This window comes from Camelus ferus, chromosome 16 (assembly GCF_009834535.1).
Source record: "Camelus ferus isolate YT-003-E chromosome 16, BCGSAC_Cfer_1.0, whole genome shotgun sequence".
Taxonomy (NCBI): Eukaryota; Metazoa; Chordata; class Mammalia; order Artiodactyla; family Camelidae; genus Camelus; species Camelus ferus.
This window is the reverse complement of record NC_045711.1, coordinates 23,990,278-24,011,288: the sequence shown is the minus strand read 5'-3', so window position 1 is coordinate 24,011,288 and position 21,011 is coordinate 23,990,278. Positions and strand designations below refer to the sequence as shown.

Genomic DNA, 21,011 nt, shown 5'->3' with positions numbered 1-21,011 from the left:
AAGTTCCTTGTTGTGTTAGGCTTTTTACATACAACAATTTTAAAATTCCTTGTGAAATGGATACCCTAAAAGTCATTTTACAGATTAGAAAACAGCGGCCTAAGGAAATGTTAAAGGACGATTTTTTCTTTTAAAGAGTAAAATTGCGACTCTAATACAAATATAAAATGAACACGTTGGAGATTTTATTTAACTCATTAATTAGTGAAGGCAGTAGTAAAAATCTGGCTCAAAGGAGAACCCAAAGTCCGGAAACACATGTAGGCAATCAGGAAACCTAAGATGAATTTGCTAACAGGAACAAAACCAGTCACTATCCACAAGGGAATCATGTTTCATTGTACAAAATTTATTTGCCTCTCCATGGGAAAGAAATCATTTTTATTGCTATCAGTTTTCTACAGCCGAGAGAGTTGTCAAGTAGCTCAAAAGCTAAGGAAAGGTGCAGACCTTTTTGAACCAGATGACTCCTGGAAGGGCCCTCTAGACAGTCTAGAGTGAAATTAAGTAATGCCATCAAGATTTCACAGCTGCTAAGTAGAAGATCTGGAATTCAAACCCAAATCTACATGTCTCTGCAAGTCCGGGCTCTTTCTTCTGTGCCAGGAAGCTTTGGAACAGTGAAGACTCAGGTAAAGTTCCTTGGTGTTGAGAACAAGCCCCCACCTCCAGGCAACAGAACCCACAGCAAATCTCCAAGGTTTCCAAAACCTCCCTCAGTTGTTTGTCATCTTGAGGGCGACCCCTCCTCTGTACCATTGTTCCCTCGGAAGTCTGAAGGGAGTCGGTCAGAGCCTGGTCCAGGCGCTGGGAAATGGTGGAAGAGCCTGCAGGCTCCCACCACAGCCCGTGCCTTGGAACTGCTGCAGGGACTCCTGTGGCCCCGGCTCCGGTCAGGTCGTTGGTTTGGAAGTTACAGGACAGGACGTTGGTACAGCCAGATGATGCCTTCATCATGCAGCCGCTTCCAGAGCGTCCTCTCCAACTTGAAGTCATGGTTGATGTAAAAGACCGTTCGTTTCCATGACTTATCATAGTAGTGATCAGAGAAGCGTTCGTGTCCCTCGGTGATGAAGCCGTAGGCGCTCACCTGTGGGAAGGTTGGGGGAGAAATGAGGCCTGCAGCTGTGTCTCCCAGGCTCCTCTCCGTGGGTGCACTTTGTGTGTGTTGGAGGTGTGGCCCCTTTATCCTGGTTCCATCCCTAGGGCGCTGGATGCACACTTGCACGTCTGCATGTATCCACACTCACTCCACGACCCCCAGCCCAGAGGGGTGTGCCCCCAGCCCAGCCATCTTCTGGTGCTGAACAGGCCCAGGAGCACCCCGGAGCTGTTTCTCCAGGTTGTGCCCATACACACGCAGAGAGAGGGAGGGGCCTCACCTGGTCACAGAGCTGAAGGGCGGTAAGCAGCAGGAGGGCCCCCGTGGTGGGCCGGTATATTCTCCAGTGGACGCTGTTCAGAGTCTTAGACCTCAGGAATCTGAAACACCCCAGCCCCCAGCCGTCAGGGCCTTGCAAGGATGAGAGGGACCTGGTCCCTTCCATGTGCTTTCTTTTTCTTTTTCTTTTTTTTCAGTTGTATAGTTGATTTACAATGTCGTGTTAATTTCTGGTGTACAAAATAGTGATTCAATTTTACATATACATATATATTCCATTTCATACTCTTTTTTGATGTAGATTATTGCAGGATATTGAATATAGTTCCTTATGCTATACAGTAGGACCTTGTTGATTATCTGTTTTATATATGGTAGTTAGTATCTGCAAATCCTGAACTCCCAGTTTATCCTCCCAACCCAGGTGCTTTCTCATCTCACCTGTTCTTCATGTATCGAAGCAAATCTGGGTGCAGTAACAGGTATCGGTCCAGCTGCAAGGCTTCCCGGAAGGCCTCCTGGGGCCTGCGCCTGTGGCAGGAATGGGTCATTCAGGCTCAGCTCTCTTACCTCACCTGATGTGGGCCAAGTAAGGGTCAGGGGCACACCTGGGACCCCATCTCCACATGATAGCTAAGACTTTCCCGCCCTGTCCAGCCCTTCACAGCTGCTCACTACCCAGCTCAGCCTGGGGTAAAGGTGGAGGGTGGGTACCTGAACCAGAAAAGGTTCTTTTTCACCAGGGTCTGATTCAGAAGCAGTGCTTCCAGCCACTCGTAGTCCCGGGTGCCTTCCAGGAAGTGCAGGTAGCGGACATCCTGAGGACCAAGGACAGCGTGTGGTCCAGGAGTCCTGCCTTCAGTGGGGTGGCCTGGCTCTGACTCCAGACCTCCTGCCTGCTCTTCTCAGCCCTGGCCTGGCTGCCCTCCTTGCTCTTGCCCCTCACACGATCAGGGCCTGTACTGACCACAGACTCCAGACACAGGATGCTCGTCTCCCTGTCTCACCTGCATCCTCCCTCATCCAGAGTCTCTGTGTGGCCAGGCCCTTTCCTCTTTGCTCACCTTCCCCAGAGGTGCGTGCCGGAAACCCCGACTGCCCAATATAATAAGTGACTGGGTCAGGGAGAAGGCAGTAAAGCCGTAGAAGGACGTCCGAGTCCCCACATCCTGTTCGTAGCCCTTAATGATAGCTCCACTCAGTCTGTACAGAAAGACAAAATCAGACAGGCCACGTGAGTGTAGGAGGGAGATGCGTGGAGGTGGGCAGGGAAAGGAAGGAGAAATGGGGAGGCGGCACATATTTACAGAAATTCCCTAGAGAGCCCAGGAACGGCACCTGCCGGAGACCGACACACAACACCCCATCAGATCTCTCGGAAGAGCCCAGCTTGGCAGGAGAGAGGCTGGAGGGGAGCTGGGGACAGATGGCTCACCGGAACACGTAGTCATGGCTGTCTATCTCTTGGCCCATGTGAGAGTTGTTCAGGATGCCCCCGTTGCCGACCACAGCACAGCGGATGCACTGGGAGCTCCCAGCAGGGAGACTGGCCAGGAGCAGCTGCTGCTGGGGCACTGGCGGGAAGCGTGTCACGACCTTCTGCACCACTGCAACAAAAGGGGCTCCATTCAAAGCCCTGGAAGGGGCAACGGTCTGGCCCATCATTTCTCCCAGGGCTGGTGGCCCCCAGGGAAGAGGCAGATCAGATACAAAAAGCAGCGGCCCTTAGCCCACAGCCAGGACCCTGGGGCGAGGACTCACGGGAGAAATTGAGCTCCATGAAGCCGAAGGGTGGAGGGAAGTGCTCCAGGCGGTCCCACTCGCTCTGGTTGAAGTGTCTGGAGTCCAGGAAGAGGGTGAGGTTGGGCAGGAAGAGATTCTGGAGCCAGGGTGACTTGGAGGCTTTGACCTTCACCGAGTCAGGGCAAGTCTGCGTGCAGGAGGACAAGTCAGGCAAGGAGAGGCCCAGGAAGGCCAGGACCAGGGGCGGGGCAGGGTTGGGGGGGGGGTCGGGGGCAGAAAGCAGGCCTCAAAGTGGGGAAGGCACTGCCTCCGCTACCTCTTGCACCCTACTCCCGGGCCTCCTGGCCCCGCCCTGGCCAGCGTCCAGGCCCACTGTGGCCAGGAGGGCTCCCAGAGACGGGTGGTTCTCGGCCCTCAAGGCAAATGCACCTGCCCACGTGTGAGAGGGGTGGCCTGGCCTGCGGATGGGCTGCGTGTTCCCGTGTGCTGTGCGTGGTTACAGTTACGTGTGTAAACAGCCCTATTCTGAAGGCTTCCCTCCTGTGCCTGTGGCCCTGGCTGTTTTTCTTTGGGTAGAAGAGAGGATGCATCATGCAATTATCTATGCAGGGAGGACAGGGTATGAGGGCTGGGCACTGGGTTGGGGTGTCCTTGTCCCTTGGTCCCTATCCATCTGGGCCCTGTTCCCCTGCTGGAGGATGGGGTTCCCATGCAAGTCACACTCTCCCACCCCAATGGATGACCCACCGGGCCTCCTTTGGGCTCAGGGCAGCCCTTCTGGCTCACAACCCCGCCTGCTGCCCAGGGCCATGATTCTGGGGCCTGCCTTCCCCGCCTCACCCCTCTGCCGTTACAGGAAGGAGAGGGGGTGTGAGAGCAGTGTCAGGGGGAGCACGAGTGAGTAAGGCAGAGCTTAGGGTCAGAGCCCGGGAGGGAAGGGAGAGGGTCGGGGTGGGTTTCTGCCAGGAGGGGCCGCAAAGGTGGGAGAAGAAATACTCACCGTCTTGAGGCCCCCCACCTCCAGGCTGTATTCTTCCTCAAAATCCCACCGCGGGTCAGACTTGAAGTTGGCGGCCCGCAGTTTCTGGCCTCTCTGGGTGGTGGGCCCCTGGAGAGGGGCCGAGGACTGGGTGGCCTGGGCTCTCTTCTCGGGTGGGGCAGCCACTGTGGTGGCTCCTTTGGCTCCCCTCCCTGCTGGCCTGGCTCTTGCGGGGGTCCTCATTCTGGCCTGACTCCCCAGAAGGGGCGTCCTTGATGACACTGCCGCTCCGCCCTGAGACTTCGCGGGCACCGGCCTCGCCTTCTGGTCCCCTGGTCCTCTGCTCGTCCTTGTGTCCTGCTTGTTCAGCGATGGCGCCTCCATCCTGCCAGAGGCCAGCCCCCCGCCTTGGCTTCCCGGGGGCAGTGTGTCCTGCATGGCGTCCTTTCTCTCCTGCATCTCTGGGGCTGCCGTCCTGGCTGTCTTGTGTGCTCTGTGCGGCTCCTCCGCACTGGCCTTGCTGGCCTCTGCTCTGCCCTCGCCAGCCGTGCGGGTTGTGGCCTCGGGGGCTGTGTCCAACGTGCTGGCCTCTTGCGTGGGCTCTGCGTGGGCAGTCATCCTCCCTCCTGTGGTGGGTGCGGGGGATGTAGCCTTTTGCAGCAACTCTGGTGACCTTTCTTTAATGTCCTTTGGAATCTGACTCCTAGGGACAGAGATGACTTTGATGAAGGCTGAAGGTTGCAGGGACTTGAGAAGCAGAACTAGTATCTACTCTTGTGTCTCAAGTGGACTTCAAACCCGTCTCCAGAAGAGAGGAGGGAAGGGGGCGTCACCGTCCACTACCCAAAACTAAGCCGCATGGTTGGCAGTGGGTCTGGAAACTCACCTCTGACCAATAAAGAACCCTTGGTGGCAGAAAGGAGTTTGGGGAGCCGGAAATGGATGCCGGGGGCAGAGCTGAGCTGCCCATCCCCTCCGGGCTGCACCCCAGCTCTCCAGGCTTGCTCCTTTGTGGCTCCCGGCTTCCACTATATTCTGGATCGTGAGTCTAAGAATTAATTTGTGGAATCTAGTCCGTCCCCTAGTATCTGTGTGATTCAGTGGACTTTTTAAAACAAAAATAAAGTGTAGCTAACAAAGATAACTTTGTCCACAAGGAAATGGGAAAGACGCATGTCTGTTAAGACTGTAGCAGCCAATCTTGATTTGGAAAAAATCTACCTTAAAGATTCACTTCAACCCCTATCACGAGTCCAGCCCTACTTGCTTGTGGGCATTGTTAGGACAAACACATGCTCGGCAGGTGTTTGTCCAGAGCCCACCACGTTTGCCATGTCTCACATTAGATGCTGGAGATGACGGACAAAAGGCTGTTTCCTAGCCACAGGCGAGAGGAAGTCTGGTGGAGACAGACAGTGTGTCATTACGACAGAAGACACATATCGCCCCAGGGAACGTGCAAGCCCATCGGGAGCACAAAGGACAGGGCTCTGTCTGGACACCGTGGAAGCAAGGAAGGCTTCCTGGAGGAGCTCCCCTCCCAAGGGGACTAGCAGCAGAGAGGAGGATGTTTCAGTCCCAGAAGCATTGAAATCTCATAGGGTGGGAGCTGTGGAGTAATTACAAAATGGTGGGGATGGGGGCTGTGAGGCAGGAGATGCTCTCACACAGGTAGGGCCAGATTATTATGGGCAGTGTATGCTGGACTGAGGAGTTTAGTCTTTATCATCTGTCGACTGGTCCAGGAGGAGCTATGGAAGGATTTTGCGTGGGAGATGGGGTGGGGGTTGTCGAAGGAAGGAGTGGGGCACATAAGCTGATTTCCATCCTAGAGTGCTTATTCTAGCCGCGGGAGGAGGTAGATTTAGGGTGGCTGGTCTGACTTCTGGCTTCAGGGAATGGATTTACTTTATTTTCTTTTCATTTTCTACTTGGATGTAGGGCTGTCAGAAAGTATCATTTAACTTACGCCAGTTAGTACCAGGTGCTGTACAGAGAAAAACCTGGGTCCTCAGCTCTACGTGGTTCTCTAACTGGACTTCGTGGTGGGGTCTCCATGCAGCACAAGTTTTGGGGGGAACCCCTGGTAGCTTTGGAAAAAAGAATCTTCTTGTCTAGTGACCTGGCTATTACCCAGCTGGATTTCCAGGTGTCCTTTACCTGGCATCCTAGGCCTTCCTGACTCAACTTGGTCACTCTTGTCTCAAGCTCCCTTTGTCTGTTCCCACCACTCTTTTTTCTAAGCCAAACATCACGACTCACTGAGGCTACATGAAGATGGGGGAAAACTACCGTGAGAGTGTAGCCAGGTAGCCCTGAGTGAGAATCTTAGTATTTCTGTTTATTAGCTGGTATGACTGGGAGAAATCTTAACCTACGGACCCTCGGTTTTCTTATCTGTAAAGTGGGCTGCTGCTTTTTGCTTCTGAGGTAAGTCTGACCATGTGTGTACAGCATCTGGCACAAGATGAATTCCCTCCCTTCTCTGAGAAGCCATTCTTGCTTTATCATTTGCGGGTTGGAGATCTGCTTGGCTTCGTCTCCACCTCTGGTTGCAGCTTTGACTTCTACCAGGCATGCAACCCAGCAGTCATTCATTTATCCTTGTATGGAGCAAATACTTACTGAGCACCTCCCATGAGACTGTTCTGGCTCCTGGGGCTTCAATGATGAGCTTCTCCAGACATATCCCTCCCCGCATGGAGCCCAAGAGATAAAGGGGATGACAGATCATCACACAAATAAATGTCAAGTGGTAACGAGGAGACATGCTGGGAAATGGGTGAGTGTGAAGAGGACAAAGAGGGCAGCCTGACCCAAGCTCTACTTCCCTCGACAACGCCAGTGCAAAAACTCTACAAGTCATCGAATTAGTCACGTTGCAGGGGTGGGGGTCCTTTTTGTTCAAAGGCAATGTCATCTCTTTTTTAAATTACAAACTCTGAAGAGGCAGAAAAATCATCCTATGCAGCCCTTACTACTGAACCTACCGCAGTGCCTCATCACGTCAGTACCTTCAAAAGGCTTTCTGAGCCCAAAGGAAAATGGATTTAAACCAGATCGGAGTAGAAGTTGAAATATGTACATACAGAAGAACATCTCATTCAACAAACGTTTACTACATGTCCACTCTGTGCAGTGCCCAAAGTTTCCTGAGTAGGTCCCAGGAGCACAAATTTGAATAAGGCACAGACCTTGGACCCATGGAACACATGGTTATAGTTACTGAAGGTGGGAGACAAAGGGAATCTTTCATTACCGGAGAAATACAGGGCTGGCCCAAGGCAACACATGCAGAAGGAAGTTACTCTGTGAACCCTTCCTCCCTCCTGCGCGGTGGCCAACTCTCTTAGTCGATGCCATACTTCCTGACTTCCTTGGCCACAAGGATATACACTTGTTCAGGTCCTCCAGGAGGGGCTGTCTCTGTTCTGACCTTGACCCTGAGTGAGGACCTAAACTCCCTGAAGCTTGTTAGAAATGGGCCAGCAGGGATGTCCTTGCCCTGGACCTCCCAAGGGGTCCTTCCTCCTTGGAACACACACATATTTAATTAACCTTAAGTAGCCAACACTTTGTTATATGGCTCAAAGAAGTAACTTGAATGAGAGATATTTCCGATTAGAGAGACGAGAAAGGCCACATACAGGGCTGGACTGTGGTATGGACCAGCCTAGAAAGGCTAATAGCCTGCAAGCCCTTATTCTTTCTCCATTTTTTATTTTTAACTTAAAAAAAATTAAGGAGAAGAGGTTGCCAAGACGGCGGAGTAGAAGGACGCGTAGCTCTCCCTCTCCCACAAATACATCAAACCTCCGTCTAGATGGGGAACGGCTCCCACAGAATACCTCCTGAACTTCGGCACAACGTCTCTTATGATCGGAAATGCAAGGAAAATCCTCACAAAACCGGATAAACAGCAAGTTTCTACTGGGTGGCACAGGGAACTATATTCAGTATCTTGCAGGACCCTATTCTGAAAAAGAATATGCAAAGGAACTTATGTATATACATGTATGGCTGAAATATTATGCTGTACACCAGAAATTGACACAACGTTATAAACTGACTGTACTTCAATTGAAAAAAAAATTTTTAAAGGAAATTTATTATAAGGATGGAAAGTGTCTCAAGGAACCCAGGAGCAAAGCGTGGTTGAGCCTTTAGAAGGGTCTGGAACCAGGAGTCTCGTTCCGAGACCTTGTCTCTGTTCTGCCTCTGCTCCCTCTGAGTCTGCCCTTCAGCCCGCATGGCCGTGAAGGACGCCCCACCCAACACCTCTGTGGGGCCTGTTGACTCTCTTTGCTCCTGTTTTTCATTTTTACTGGAGGGATTCTGGCCCACTGGGGTCCCTTCTCCATCCCTGCCCTGGGGTCTGGGTCACACGCTACCTGACATCCTGTGCATGGGAGTGGGACACACTCAAGAGAAAGAGGGGGTTCTTGGCTCACAAGCTGGGCAGACACCCCCAAAATATTCATTCTGAAAAAACATTGCTCCGTGCAGCGTGGAAAGCCCGAGTTAGTCCAGAACGTGTTGCCTGAGTGATGTGTGCTGCCTCGACTGAGTCGAATAGTTTGAGTGCTGGGAGCATGGGGCTGAGGCCCACTCTCCTCCTCTTCAATCTGACGGTTGAGTGTCAGCTCCAGGCTTGCCATTTGGCAGAATGGAAGTCTAGGTGTCAGCTCTGCTCAGCAAGCAGCTCTGGCTGCTCTGCTGTGACCCTTGGTGGATTCCTTTCTCCCCCGACTTCCCAGCCCCAAACCTCAATAGGCTGGTGCAAGTTTTCCTTCCAAACTGCCAGCACCTCCCCATGACTGTGACTGAGGAAACACTGAGGCAGGGCTGGTCTTGTATGTCACACCTCTCAGACAGAGCACGGTGCCTAGTGGTCACATTGGCCCTCAAGTGACACAGCAGTAGCCCTCCTCTCCACCGTCCCGCCTGGAGGCAAGAGTGGTACAGAGATTCCACGCGGGACAATTCTGTCTGCAAATGCTACAGGTTACTGATGACACGTTTAAATTTTACAGGCAGTCACAGCCACGACCCAGGTAGTGACAAAATTATGTAATTAACTTTCATTTCAACTCCCTATGATAGAGTACACCTGTGATCTCTAGCAATACGGATGCGCATACTGGCATTTCCTCCTGCTCTAGCAATGTATGGAATTTACTGAATGCTCGAATTGCTTCCGCCCAAGTGCTGAGTGCCCTGCATTTGTCTTGTCCAGACCCTATGTGATCCTAAACTTCACACTGTGGGCCAGGCTGGAGTGGCTGGAGTGGCTGGACTGGGATGGTGGTGGGGGAGGAACCTTTTTTCTATTAAGGGCCTCTAGTTCGGATGGGTAGGCAAACCACTCTTGGATCACACCCAAGCAAAAAAGACACTTGAGATGATAATTCTGATCTATTTGGGAGGTAAATATAGAAAATGTTGCATTAAAAAAAAATAAACATATCATTAGCTCTAATCAGTACATAAAACAACTGCAAAATATTTATCTGGCATCCTCCGCCCTCGAAATTCTTAAGTACACATCACCAAGGGGAACCTGGAAGTGAAGACATGGCAAAAGGTTCAAAGTTCATTTGTGCCTAAATCCATAAAATACCGGTTGGCCGGAGAACAGTAGTCTTTTTCCAAGAATTCAGTACCAGAGATAACACAGGGGAACACAAGCTGACCAGCATGTGGAAGCAGTTTGGCAACCACATCCCGAATGATAAGCCACTAATAAAGCCATAAGGAGTAAAAGATTATTTTATGGAGAACACAAAAAGAGCTCGGAAGACGCTATCTACAATCACCATCGTCAGCTTTACTGCTGGCTTCCGAGTTTTATCTTTATTCTACCTTTATCTTTATGGTGCGTGCTCTCCTCTCCTGGTTACGCATTTGGCTCTCCCCAGCTTTCATCCTGCTTCTCCTTGAAAGGGGAGCAAACTCTTGTCTCCCCAGCTGTGTCTTTCTTCACTCCCTGCCCAGGAGCCTCCGCGCTGGGGGTCCGGGCTCTAGCACGCCCCCTCCGCAGCCCAGCCTGGAGTGGAGTTTCTAAAGCTCCCTGGGTGTCCACGTAGCTTTTCAGGGTCTTATCTGAAATGGAAACCAGCTGTTCTGCTTTTCTTTCCGAATTTTGAAGTTTATTTTCCCTCTGGGATCCTGAACGTTCATGCTTTCAAATGAACAATGCCCACTTGAGAACTTTACTTTGAAAGTGTATTTGTGTCTACAAGTTGCTTCCATGACCCCAAAAGCTATACTTTTGCCCTCATTGTTTGTAGGCTAGGAGGAAAAAAAACCCCTGCAGTAATCTGTATTCAGTCGTTATGGTGAGTGTTCCTTTTTCAAATCAAGGCTGGTTCTTTTGTTGGTTTAGGTTTCCGCCAGTTAAATCCTGACTGGGAAAATATACAATGGAAACGAGAGCAGGAGAACAATTTAGTCATGGCCCAAGGTGCTGCCATGGCTGGATCCAATTTCTAAAGGTTTTCCTGCGCAGGGGAGTCCTATCTGAGATGCTCTTCCCTAGCTGAGCTCACCGTCGGCCAGAACGATGGAAATCTGGTTTAAGAGCTGGGCAGTCTCCCTCCCCAGGACGCACACAGATGTACACAGACCCACAGCCCTGAGTTAAGGAGATGCAAGAAGACCTTGAATAGGGGCGCTGGTGGCGGGTGGCGGGATCAAGGTAACCAGGGAAGAAAATGTTTCAAACAAAACAACGGCAGGTGTAGGTCAGGAATCACAGATACGGAATGACCTGTACAATGTAGTGGCTAGAAACTCTGCCCCATGAACCAGAGCTGTTTAAAGCAAAGTCAATAAAAAATATATACAAAAAATAAAATTAAAAAAAATAAAGTAGAGTCAGTTTTTATCACCTGATTCTGGTACCTAGATTATCGCCTTTGGGGATAATCGCACTTGACAGTAAAATCTGTTTCAGGGATTATGCCCATTCAAGTGACTTTTTTTTGTTTGTTTTGTGGGGTTTTTTTTTTGGAGGGGGAGGTAATTAGGTTTTTAAAATGTATTTATGTACTTATCTATCTATTTTATTATTCTGATGGAGGTACTGGGGATTGAACCCAGGACCTCATTCATGCTAAGCACATGCTCTACCACTAAGCGATACCCTCCCCCCTCAGGTGACATTTTTATCCTGGCATTTGGGAGATACTGACCTTGTGGGGGAAATAATATTCCTCTCCGCCTCTGCCCCCCTCCCCACAGTCTTTTACAGGGAAAGGGAAGGAAGGAGAAGAGTAAAGGAGTTAGAGTGATGGGGGCGGGGAGGGTACAGCTCAGTGGTAGAGCGCACGCTTGGCATGCACAAGGTCCTGGGTTCAATCCCCAGTACCTCCATTAAAAAAAAAAAATACATGAAAAAGGAATAGAGTGAGTGGGGCTGGAAGAGCTCCCTGAGAAGCTCCGCAGAGCGCCATGGCCTTGGCAGCATTCAGTAACTGCAGGATCAGGGTTTTACTGTTTATACTTCCTGGCGACACAGGGCTCTGTTAAAGCAAGTCTCCCACAAGGGGACGTGCGGGGCAGTCATCTTGTGTGTCGCAGTCATCACCAGCTCATGTGTTCACCTCTTGGCCGTCCCTGTGTGTTCATGTGTTGAATTTAAGTCTGAGAGAACACTAACTTCTTGGTACTTGGCACATGAGCAATGGTGCACATCCGGGTTAATGCTCAACTCATAAACCTGTTGTAAGGATTTTACAAGCCTGTATGTAAAAGGCATTTCAAAAAAATACTGTTATGCTATACAAATAGAGGCAAGTCGAATTGGGTCAGGTGTTAACACCATGCAACACACAGCGATAGTTTGAGTTTGCCGTTGGCTCCTCTTTGGGTTCGCATGTCCCAGGACGAAAATCTAAAGAGGTGACAGGCTTCAAGGCTGTGGGTAAATAATATTTCATTGACAGCACTTAATCACTTAATAGAGAAATCAAGGGGGAGGGTGTAGCTCAGTGGTAGAGCGCCCACTTAGCATGCACGAGGTCCTGGGTTCAATCCCTAGTACCTCCATTAAAATAAATGAATAAACCTAATTAACACCCCCCCCACCAATTTTTTTTTTTAAATAGAGAAATCAAGAACTAGCGGGTATGCATGTTACTTAGAAATACGGTGGTAGGTACCAAAAATGAGAGCAGAGAGAATTGAAGTCGTTTCCTTGGGAGTCAGTATCCCAGAGCAAGAAGACATGCAGACTGCTCTATTTTGATGTAAGCCCCCCGTAATACAATTTCACTGAAAAATTTGCATGTTACTCAGTAAAAATAAAAAATTAAAGGGAAAACTCTGAAAGCTAAACGAGACCCCTTGTTGAGAATTCTATGAGAATTCGAAAACACAACGCAGTATTTATACCACAAATATTTATTGAGTGCTGATTATATGCCAGGCGTCTGGAGCTATCTGTTAGGGATTAGGGATGAAAAAAATACAGCCACTGATCTTAAGAAGCTCACGATCTAACAGGGGAACAGACTTGAATATAAGTAGATGCAAGAGTGTTATTAGTCATTTGTGTGGGAGGCAGTGGGGATGCAACCTGGGGGCACAGCTCTGCTTAAGGGGGACTCTTCAAAGTGGAATGATGTCTAAGCTGGCTCCTTTGCTCCTGACTCTTTCTTCAGAACTGAGCTTTTCTGGATTCTTTCTCCTTCTATAAGAGCATTGTGTGTGAATTACTGAGAAAGCAGGAAATCAAATTAGGCATAAAAAGGTGTCAACCTGTGATCACTCTCCCTCCGAGAATCCACCGATGACCGCTAGGGCACGAGCACCCCCGTCCTTTTCTGCGCCTGCTCCACGTACAGGTGCAGCCGTGTGACATTGTGGGATGTTCTCTACCTGTCTTCCTCCCTGTACTTTCTCCCTTCCCCATGGGCGCCTGCCTCCCACCCACCACCAACAGTTCACGGTCAACTCCTCGTTCGTTGTCCCCGCGGACACATGTGACAAGCAAGAGCTGGAAAATAAAAAGGACCCTGCAAGGCCTACTGGCTTTCCCCACCCCCACCCGGTACCTAAGCCCTCAAATGGGGAGAAGACTTGGTGAAAGAGATAAAGTATCTTGGAGAAGGACTTCTCTATTTCCTGCACCACCATCCCCTCCCTAGAAAGATTTTCGCTGGGTGGGGGAATGAAAGGACGTGGAGAAGGGAGAGGCCTGTGGGTCCCAAGCTCAGAGGACCCCTACTTCCTGGTAGTGTCCCCAGGGCCTAACAAGACCCCTGAAAGGAAGTGGCTTCCTGTAGAAACTGGGAAGAGAGACAAGGTCATAGCAAATTCTCACGCCTGAGCCAGGTGGTGTGAAGGAGCCAGGAGCAGGGACAGTGGGTATCTGGCAGCAGTTTGAAGGCTCAGAAGCAGCTGCCCCCTCCTGTGCCTTGGCACCACATCAGCTCTCCTGGGGATGGGGCAGGGGAGTAAGAATGGCTGAGGTTAAGTTTTCCTGGTTCTGGATGGGAGTCCAGGGTCAGAGATCAGGAGGTTACAGAAAACAAAGTCATATTTCTCACACCAAAACGAAATACAATAAAAAACAGAATCCATAGGTCTGATGTCACAGCTCACTCTTAATGATCATCTCTGAGTCCAAAACAAGGCATAGTGTCTTCCAAGACAAATTTATTTCAGACTAGGGAAGCCAAGCAGACACAGGCATGGTCTTAGATAATGTCTCTGCATCAGAAAGCAAATTGGAGACTGAGAACAGTTTTGGTCAGTGCACTTGGGATGGTCTTAAGATGCTATGAGATAAATCAATAAAAAATGTTAAAAAAAAAAAAAGCTATGAGAGGCAGTCCAGTAACCTTGGTTTGAAATCATAGAGTTGTCTTTAAATCCTTACCCCCACATCCCCCCACCATTCTATCTGTTGCCAAATCCAGCTCATTTTGACTTTCTCTCGGTCCTTTTCCCCTAATCACGCTGTCACCATAATGTCCTTGCCCAAGGCTTCAAGGACCCTGTCTTAAACCCAGGTCAACAAACACAGAGCTTCTGACACTGTGCCACAATGGATGTGGTAGAGGCCGTGTTGGGTGGAGTGATGCCAGCCTGGAGTCTTAGCTGGGAGCAGGGACTTTGGCGCTAGCCTGCCTGGGTTGGAGCAGAAGTGACCAGGATGGCCTTGCACAAGTTACCTAACCTCTCTTATCTGTAAAGGAGGGGCTGATGAGGATAGTTTCTTCCTTCAGGCTTGGTATGTGGTGAGTGCTCATAACTCTGAGACCAGAGCCTGGCACGCCACCAGTGCCATATGGGTGTCTGTTAATCATCCATCAGCCTCCCATTCCTGAATACATCCTGCCTTTTCCCATTTCTGCGCCATTGCTTGTACCGTGTCCTTAGTTTGCCGAGTTCCTGCCTGTGGAAATGTCACACAGCCTTCAGGGATTATGCAAATGCTACCATCTTCACCATGTTCTCCTTGCCCCCCTCCCCATCCCCCTGGTTGGAGTTACTCTTTTCAATTTGCTCCCGTAGCACCTGTCACCTTTGACTTTGTCAAGGTCATTTATCGCTACTAATAATATCACTTGCGTTCTGCTTTGTGTACGTCTCTCTCCTCCATCAGACTGTGTCTCTTGAGAGTCCACACATACAAGGTAGCGGAGAAACATGGGGTTCGGAGTTCAAGTCCCCTAAGTTCAAATATCCGCTGTGCGACTTCCTGCTTGGGGGAATCCCCGTTAGCCTTTTTGAGCTCCATACTCTCCATTTTTGTAAAAGAACAAAACTACTAATCTTGGACAACAATTGTGAAGAGCAGAAATAACCCACGGAAAGGCCCCTGGAGCACAGGTGGGCTAGGGTTTGGAAATCTTCTCCAACTCTGAAATGATCACGGTGCCTGGTGAAGGGTAAACACACCACCATGATCATGACCTTCATAACCGAAGGGGAACTCCAGGTAGGGTTGACACTTGACAACTCCCTTTCCTTTCTGATTTTACTCTTACCCTCTGCCCAGGAAGCCTGTGGGAAGAGGGGCCTTACTGGTCTCTAAGTTGCAAAAGTTTTGCCTCTCCTTCTGTCCCACCCTTCTCCTTCAAAATACCTCCTGGTTTTCCACTTCTTCCTGTTCCACAGTCTCTGTCTGTGGCCTGATGCTCTTTACCTTGTGTTTATGCTGAAGTCAGTGCTGGTCTGTCCGGATAATCCACTTGTGGAGTCTGCCCATCCCCTAGGTTGCCACTGCTGCTCAGGCCAAGCTGGTGACTTCCTCATCCTTCTGATCCATCCTGTTCACTCCTGATGGACCAGTCATTTTAAAATACCACTTTCCTAGGCCACTGCCTTGCCTAAAAGCCTTCTGCTGTCCCACCTTCCTAAATGCCCTTCCTCTGCTCCCCAGAGGAAGCCCTTCACTTCCCGGAGGCGGATTCTCTCCCCGAGCAGCCCAGAGGCTGCTGATTTAGGACTTAGTCATCCTTTTGTCCCCACACACCTCTCCCTAAACACCAAGCCCAAGCTGCCTCCCAGACTCCATCTCCTCTTTGACGCTTTCAACAGACACAGAACCCTTCCCTCAGGGGCCTCTCCTGTCACGGCTCCCACCCTCTCTGTCACTTTTTGGAACACTGTTAAATAAACAGTTTATTGGGAAGTCTCAGTATGTGGCCCTTTTCCCATCCCTTAAAGTCTTGGACAGATTCAGTAACTTCACAGTTACTTTCAATGTTTGAAACTCAGTCTTGGGGGGAGGGTGTAGCTCAGGGGGAGAGTGCGTGCTTAGCATGCACGAGGTCCTGTTTCAATGCCCAGCAGCTCCATTAAAAAATTAAGTAAAGAAATAAACCAAATTAACTACCCCTCCCAAAAAGTTAGAAAAATAAATAAATAAAACTAATCCTCCCCCCCCTTAAAAAAAACAAAAAAAAGTTTTTTTTTAAACTAGAAAAACAAAAAACAAAACAACTCAGTCAAAAAAAAATTACAGGAAAGATTAAAAATCAAAACCAAACTAAACCCCCTGAAGTCCAATCTAATCTAGTTTAAAGCTCCAGGTGTCCCACCTGGGTCGCAGCCTTCTCCCCCGTCCCCAGACCCAGGTCAAGGCTGACCTAGCCCTGGGGGTGGGCCAGGAGAGGTGCGGGAGGCTGGGGAGCTGAGGGAGGGGGCGGTGAGAGTCCCCGTCAGGGCTCTTCCTTTTGAGGGCCCAGCTCTCCTGGTATTGCTACTTAAGTGACCGCCATCGGGGTGCGGGGGTGGGCGCAGTATCCCTGCTCACACTGAAGTTCCGCGGGCTTCTGTCTGCTGCTGGCGCCCTGGTGTCGTGGTGGCCTCCGCAAGGTCAGTAAATGCAGTTCCTCTGGGGCGACCTCTCCTTTGCACCAAGGATGCCCTAAGGAAAGTCCTCCCTAGGACCACATTCAGTGCCCCTAAACACTTTCTGAGTGCAGCTGTGGGGCTCTGATCCTTCCGCGACACCGCAGGAAGTGCTGGGCTGCCCTCCACAGCCTCCTGGGCTGCCAGTGCCCCGGGATGGGCACGCTGGTTCCCGCCTTCTTCCCAGGTACGTTACACTCGGGACAATTCCAGCCACCCTCCGCCTTCAGAAATCTCTAGATCAGTAACAGGCATCTCCCCTTAACGCTGGGGCATGTGGCATTGGCTGGGGAAGGAGACCAGGCACCTCTCGCGATGAGGGCTTCTCACAGCCCACCCCCACCCGCGAAATGTCTGTAATCCTGAACATCTCTCCTGCCCTCTTCTTCTTTAAGCTAGATTGAGTTGGGGTTTTGTCACTTACAATCAAGAGGTCCAACATACACAAACCCACATTTATTTACACCATATACAAAAGTAAATTTCAGGTCAATTAACCATTTAAGCTTAAAGAACCAGAGTATGAAACTATTCGTAGAAAATAAAGAAGGCAATTTATATAACTTGGGGATGGGACAGACTTTCCTAAAATTTGCACAAAGTCCAGTAGCTATAAAGGAAAAGATAGATGAATTTTTATCTACATAAAAATTCCCTGTGTATGACATAAGATACCATAGACAATGTAATAAAAACAAACGTCAGGCTGGAGAAAACATTCGAAGTACTGTAACAAGTGTGGTAGCAAAGGGTTAATATCCCTAATATACAGAAAGCTCCTGCACATAAGAAAAAGATAAATCATTTAATTTTCTAGAAAGTCTAGAGACACAAACAGGTCATTCATAGAAAAATACAAATGATTTATGAACTTAAGAGAATCCTCACATTCACCAGGGGCCTGAGAAATGCAAATTAGAAAGAGAAACACACTCTCACCTATCAGAAGATTAAACTTGAAAAGCATTAAGGACCCCCAGTGTTGCTACAGAGGGGGAGGGAGTTAACTCTTAACTCCTGTCAGTGCAGCCTTTTCTGAGGATGACCTGACGGTCTCTGTTGACATTTAACGTGAACGCATGCATTATCTTGGCAATTCTACTTCTAGAAATCTGCCGACAGGAATATTTACATAAGTGCACAAAGGTGTGTGAAAGAGGAGTGGCAATCCAAGTGCCCACTGACAGGGGCTGGTTGAATGAACTATATCCATTCTATAGAATGAAAAGGAAGAGAGTAGTAGGTCTGTATGTGCCAACATGGAAGGAGGTCCATGACATGGTGCTGATTTAAAAAGTCAACCTGTGGAACCATGTGTATAGTGTGACCCCTACTTATCTGTCTGTCTGTCCATCCATCTACCTATCTATTTATCTATCTATTCTAAGGGCTTGTCTAGCATTAGGTAAAGAGCACAGATTAAGGAACCAAAATGCCTGCATTTGACTCCTGGCCCCACAACTACCAGCAGGGAGAACTTGGGTCACTTAAGCTCTCTGTATCCCAATAGACTCGTACTCTTAAGCATTAGTGAGTCAGTACACACAGAGCATTTAGAAGAGTGCCTGGCTTTTAGTGAAAGCTATGGAAGTGTTAGCTCCTGGAATATAAGTATTGCACACCAAAGTGTTAAAGAGTGGTCACCCCTGGAGAGTGGGTAGGGGTGGGGGTGTAATGGAGAGACCATTACTTCTGGCTTTAGCTTTCTGTATTTTTTTCAGCTTAATAAGAGCATGTTTTACTTTCAAATTCTAAGAAGAGTGAAACAAAATCATTCAATTGACACAACATTGTAAACTGACTATACCTCTATTTAAAAAAAAATATATATATATATATCCAAAATCATTCAAGATACATTGGAAAGAAAGGGGTCTCTCACCGCTGGAGATGTATTTTTAAGAAAAATGGTCTAGTAGGTCCTTTTGAAGAATGAACTCGGGGCCCAGAACTTAAGCAGCCTCCCTGAGTGAGCAGCCCCCCATTTTATTGCCGAGCATCTCAGGGATGGTACGATTTAGAAATCAGTGGAATTCACAGGATACAGCGTTTGCTCTAGGACACCGAGAATGGTGTATAAAAACTAACCCCACAGCTGCTCTTGTTACTCATAGTCCCAGAGGGGAAAGTCCTCCTGTTTTCTGCCTATGTCTTCTGGACACCACGCCAATATTCTAACTCCTGCCTCCGATTCCTCTCTGTCCAAGCCCCATGGCGCCCTGATTTCCCTGTGACACCACCTCCGTGTCCCCCGAGTCACCCCTTGACCCTCCTTGCCAGGGACTCTTAACAACCATCCTGATGCCTGACATCCCTTGTAAACACAGCAGTGTCTCCGAGTGCCCCGGCCCTCCCCGGGCTGTAATTTTTCAGTTTCTTCTAATAAATGAGGGGGAACTTGGAAAGGGTCAGACTCTTACCTGTTAGGCTTTGTATTAGGTTCCTTGATAAAGAAGGACAGGGTGCAGAGGAGAAGGACAGTCACAGCCAAGAGCAAGAGCCATTGGCCAGCTTGGCCCAGATGGCTGAGTGTCCTCGGGCAGGCCCTCATGATGGTGGGTCCAGGCTTGCAAGAAATTTCTGCAAGTCCTGAGGCTTTGTTGTAGACAGGAAACAGTCTAACTTGCTCAGGTCTTCTGACCGGGAGGGACACACCCCTTGTCACTCTGGTAAACGCTGAGTCTCTCAGTGTCTGCCAGGAAAAGGAGCCGCCTTCACTGCTTTATGAAGGCTTATAGGCTGGCGTGGCTTGAAGGAAGAGAAACTCCTTCTGTTCAAACAAGTTCACCTTCTTTTTCTTTGTCTCTGGAGCTGATTTCTGAATGCAGGACTTAACAGGAAACATACACACATTACATGGAAACTTAATTTCATCAGGTTCCAAACCCTTGGGGACGGTCTCTGGACAAGTGCATGGGTGGAAGAGCCTTGCACGGTCTCCACGCTCAACATGAAAAACACAGGGAACCCAGGCAGGTTTGAGACCACCCACCGCTTGCAATCTTTTCCTAAAAGACCCTTGCGCAGCCCGAGGCTGGAGCTCCAGGAATGTCTCCTTTCCTGGGTATTTAGAGTAGCAGCTCTCAGTCTTGGGTGCTCGTTAGAATTGCCTGGGAAACTTAACACATCCTGATGCCCAGGCTGCACCTAAACCGATCAAGCCAGAATCTCTGAAGATTGCTATTTTTCCAGGTGCGGCTTTTTTTTTTTTTTTTTTTAAGGTTCCTTGGGTGATTCTGTTGTGTGGCCAGCTGTGGTCCTCTACGCATCAGAGAACCAGCTGATGCGTAGCCATTCTGTTCAGCCTTCCCTGCCTCTCGCCTGAGGTCATGCCCTGTGGGATGCTTCACGTGCACAAGCGCTGCCCTCCGCCACTCTAGGAGCCGCACACCGTTATCAACCCCATTTTACCCTCGAGGAAATCACCCCAGGAGTGGGCAGCTTGCCCAAGACCACGGTGTGAGCCACCGGCTTGGGGACCAGATCCAACTGACCTGCAGACTGTATTCCTACCCACTGCCCAGCAGCACCTCTGAAAAGGCATTCACTCTGCCTTGATATGAAAAACAAAACAAAACATACTCCACTTGGGGGAAATACAGAACTCAGAGAAATGATATCAAGATCTGTTGTAGAAAACAGAAAAGTCAGAGAAGCAGCCCTTCCAAAAGTACTGTGGGTTTTTAATTTTTAAAATACTGCTTACAGGACGTGGAGCCATGCAGGTGTTTTCAGGCAGTTGAAGAGGGAAGGGTGCAGCCTGGAACAGCAGGGCGTTGAGGGACTTGGGACCAGGACATGCACCAATAAATGCTAAAATCCCCTTCCCCAGGGAGGACGGAAAGGTCAGAACATGATTCTGAGCAGCTGAGAGTGACACAGACTCCCTCCTTCTCCCATGAAGGGCTTCCTTCCTCCCATGCCACCACCCTTGGTAACTCATGGAGTGGGCTGGGAGCAAGGAGAGAAAACCCTTCAGTCCTGATTGAGCACACCTAACCAGTAAGTGCTCATACACCGACTCTATGAACATTTTCTGAAAAGATCCATGTCACTTCAAACTCTGCTTTCACTGACCTTTTGCCAGTTTGGGTTTGGCTGCATACTTGGCACCAGCAATGACCTCGCACCCTGGTAACTGTTTGCAGTGCTAAGCAAAGGACATGCACATTGGGAAGGGACTTCCTTACCCAGGCACTGGTTTGCCTAAACGGAGTGTCTGTTTCACCTTGCCCCGTTTGCAGAAGGCACTGGCTGTAACAGGGTTCGCTCTGATCTCTGAAGATCTAGTTGAACGCCTGGGTGCCAGCTGAGCTACTGTACGTAACCTGTTCCTCTCACCACCCTAGGGGTGGGAGTTCTTGAAGCCAACAGGTAGGGCTGGGGTAATTCAGAGTTCTAGCTTCCTGGTTCTCAAGTTGCAGCCGAAGGTGCTGTCGCATGTGTGTGTGTGTGTGTGTGTGTGTGTGTGTGTGTGTGTGTGTTTTTCTGCGCGCGCACGCATGTGTGTGTGTGTGCTTGGACAGAATGTGAAATCCAGAG

The 21,011-nt window shown here is 49.5% G+C and overlaps 1 protein-coding gene and 1 long non-coding RNA gene across 4 annotated transcripts in view; one reads left to right on the top strand and one right to left on the bottom strand.

Annotated features, from left to right (window-relative positions):
• LOC106728639 overlaps window positions 1–21,011 on the top strand; it is a 112,149-nt gene that overhangs the window by 40,473 nt on the left and 50,665 nt on the right. The gene's annotated exons all lie outside the window — the stretch shown is intronic.
• Window positions 183–19,558, bottom strand: ST6GALNAC1 (ST6 N-acetylgalactosaminide alpha-2,6-sialyltransferase 1). Its single transcript, XM_006176498.3, has 9 exons — window positions 18,890–19,558; window positions 4,125–4,806; window positions 3,143–3,311; window positions 2,817–2,988; window positions 2,446–2,584; window positions 2,096–2,199; window positions 1,823–1,912; window positions 1,383–1,482; window positions 183–1,090 (listed from the first exon to the last, which is right to left on the bottom strand). The coding sequence occupies exons 1-9, from the start codon at window positions 19,018–19,020 to the stop codon at window positions 914–916; spliced, it is 1,764 nt and encodes a 587-aa protein (XP_006176560.2). The 5' UTR covers window positions 19,021–19,558; the 3' UTR covers window positions 183–913.

What these genes read in the sequence shown, in the direction of transcription:
- ST6GALNAC1 (XM_006176498.3), bottom strand. Translation starts at nt 19,020, where the DNA reads ATGAGGGCCTGCCCGAGGACACTCAGCCATCTGGGCCAAGCTGGCCAA. An exon ending in GGCACGCACCTCTGGGGAAG is followed by an intron (nt 2,200 to 2,445) that starts GTGAGCAAAGAG and finishes CTTGGTCCTCAG; the next exon opens with GATGTCCGCTACCTGCACTT. An exon ending in AAGAACCTTTTCTGGTTCAG is followed by an intron (nt 1,913 to 2,095) that starts GTACCCACCCTC and finishes TTCCTGCCACAG; the next exon opens with GCGCAGGCCCCAGGAGGCCT.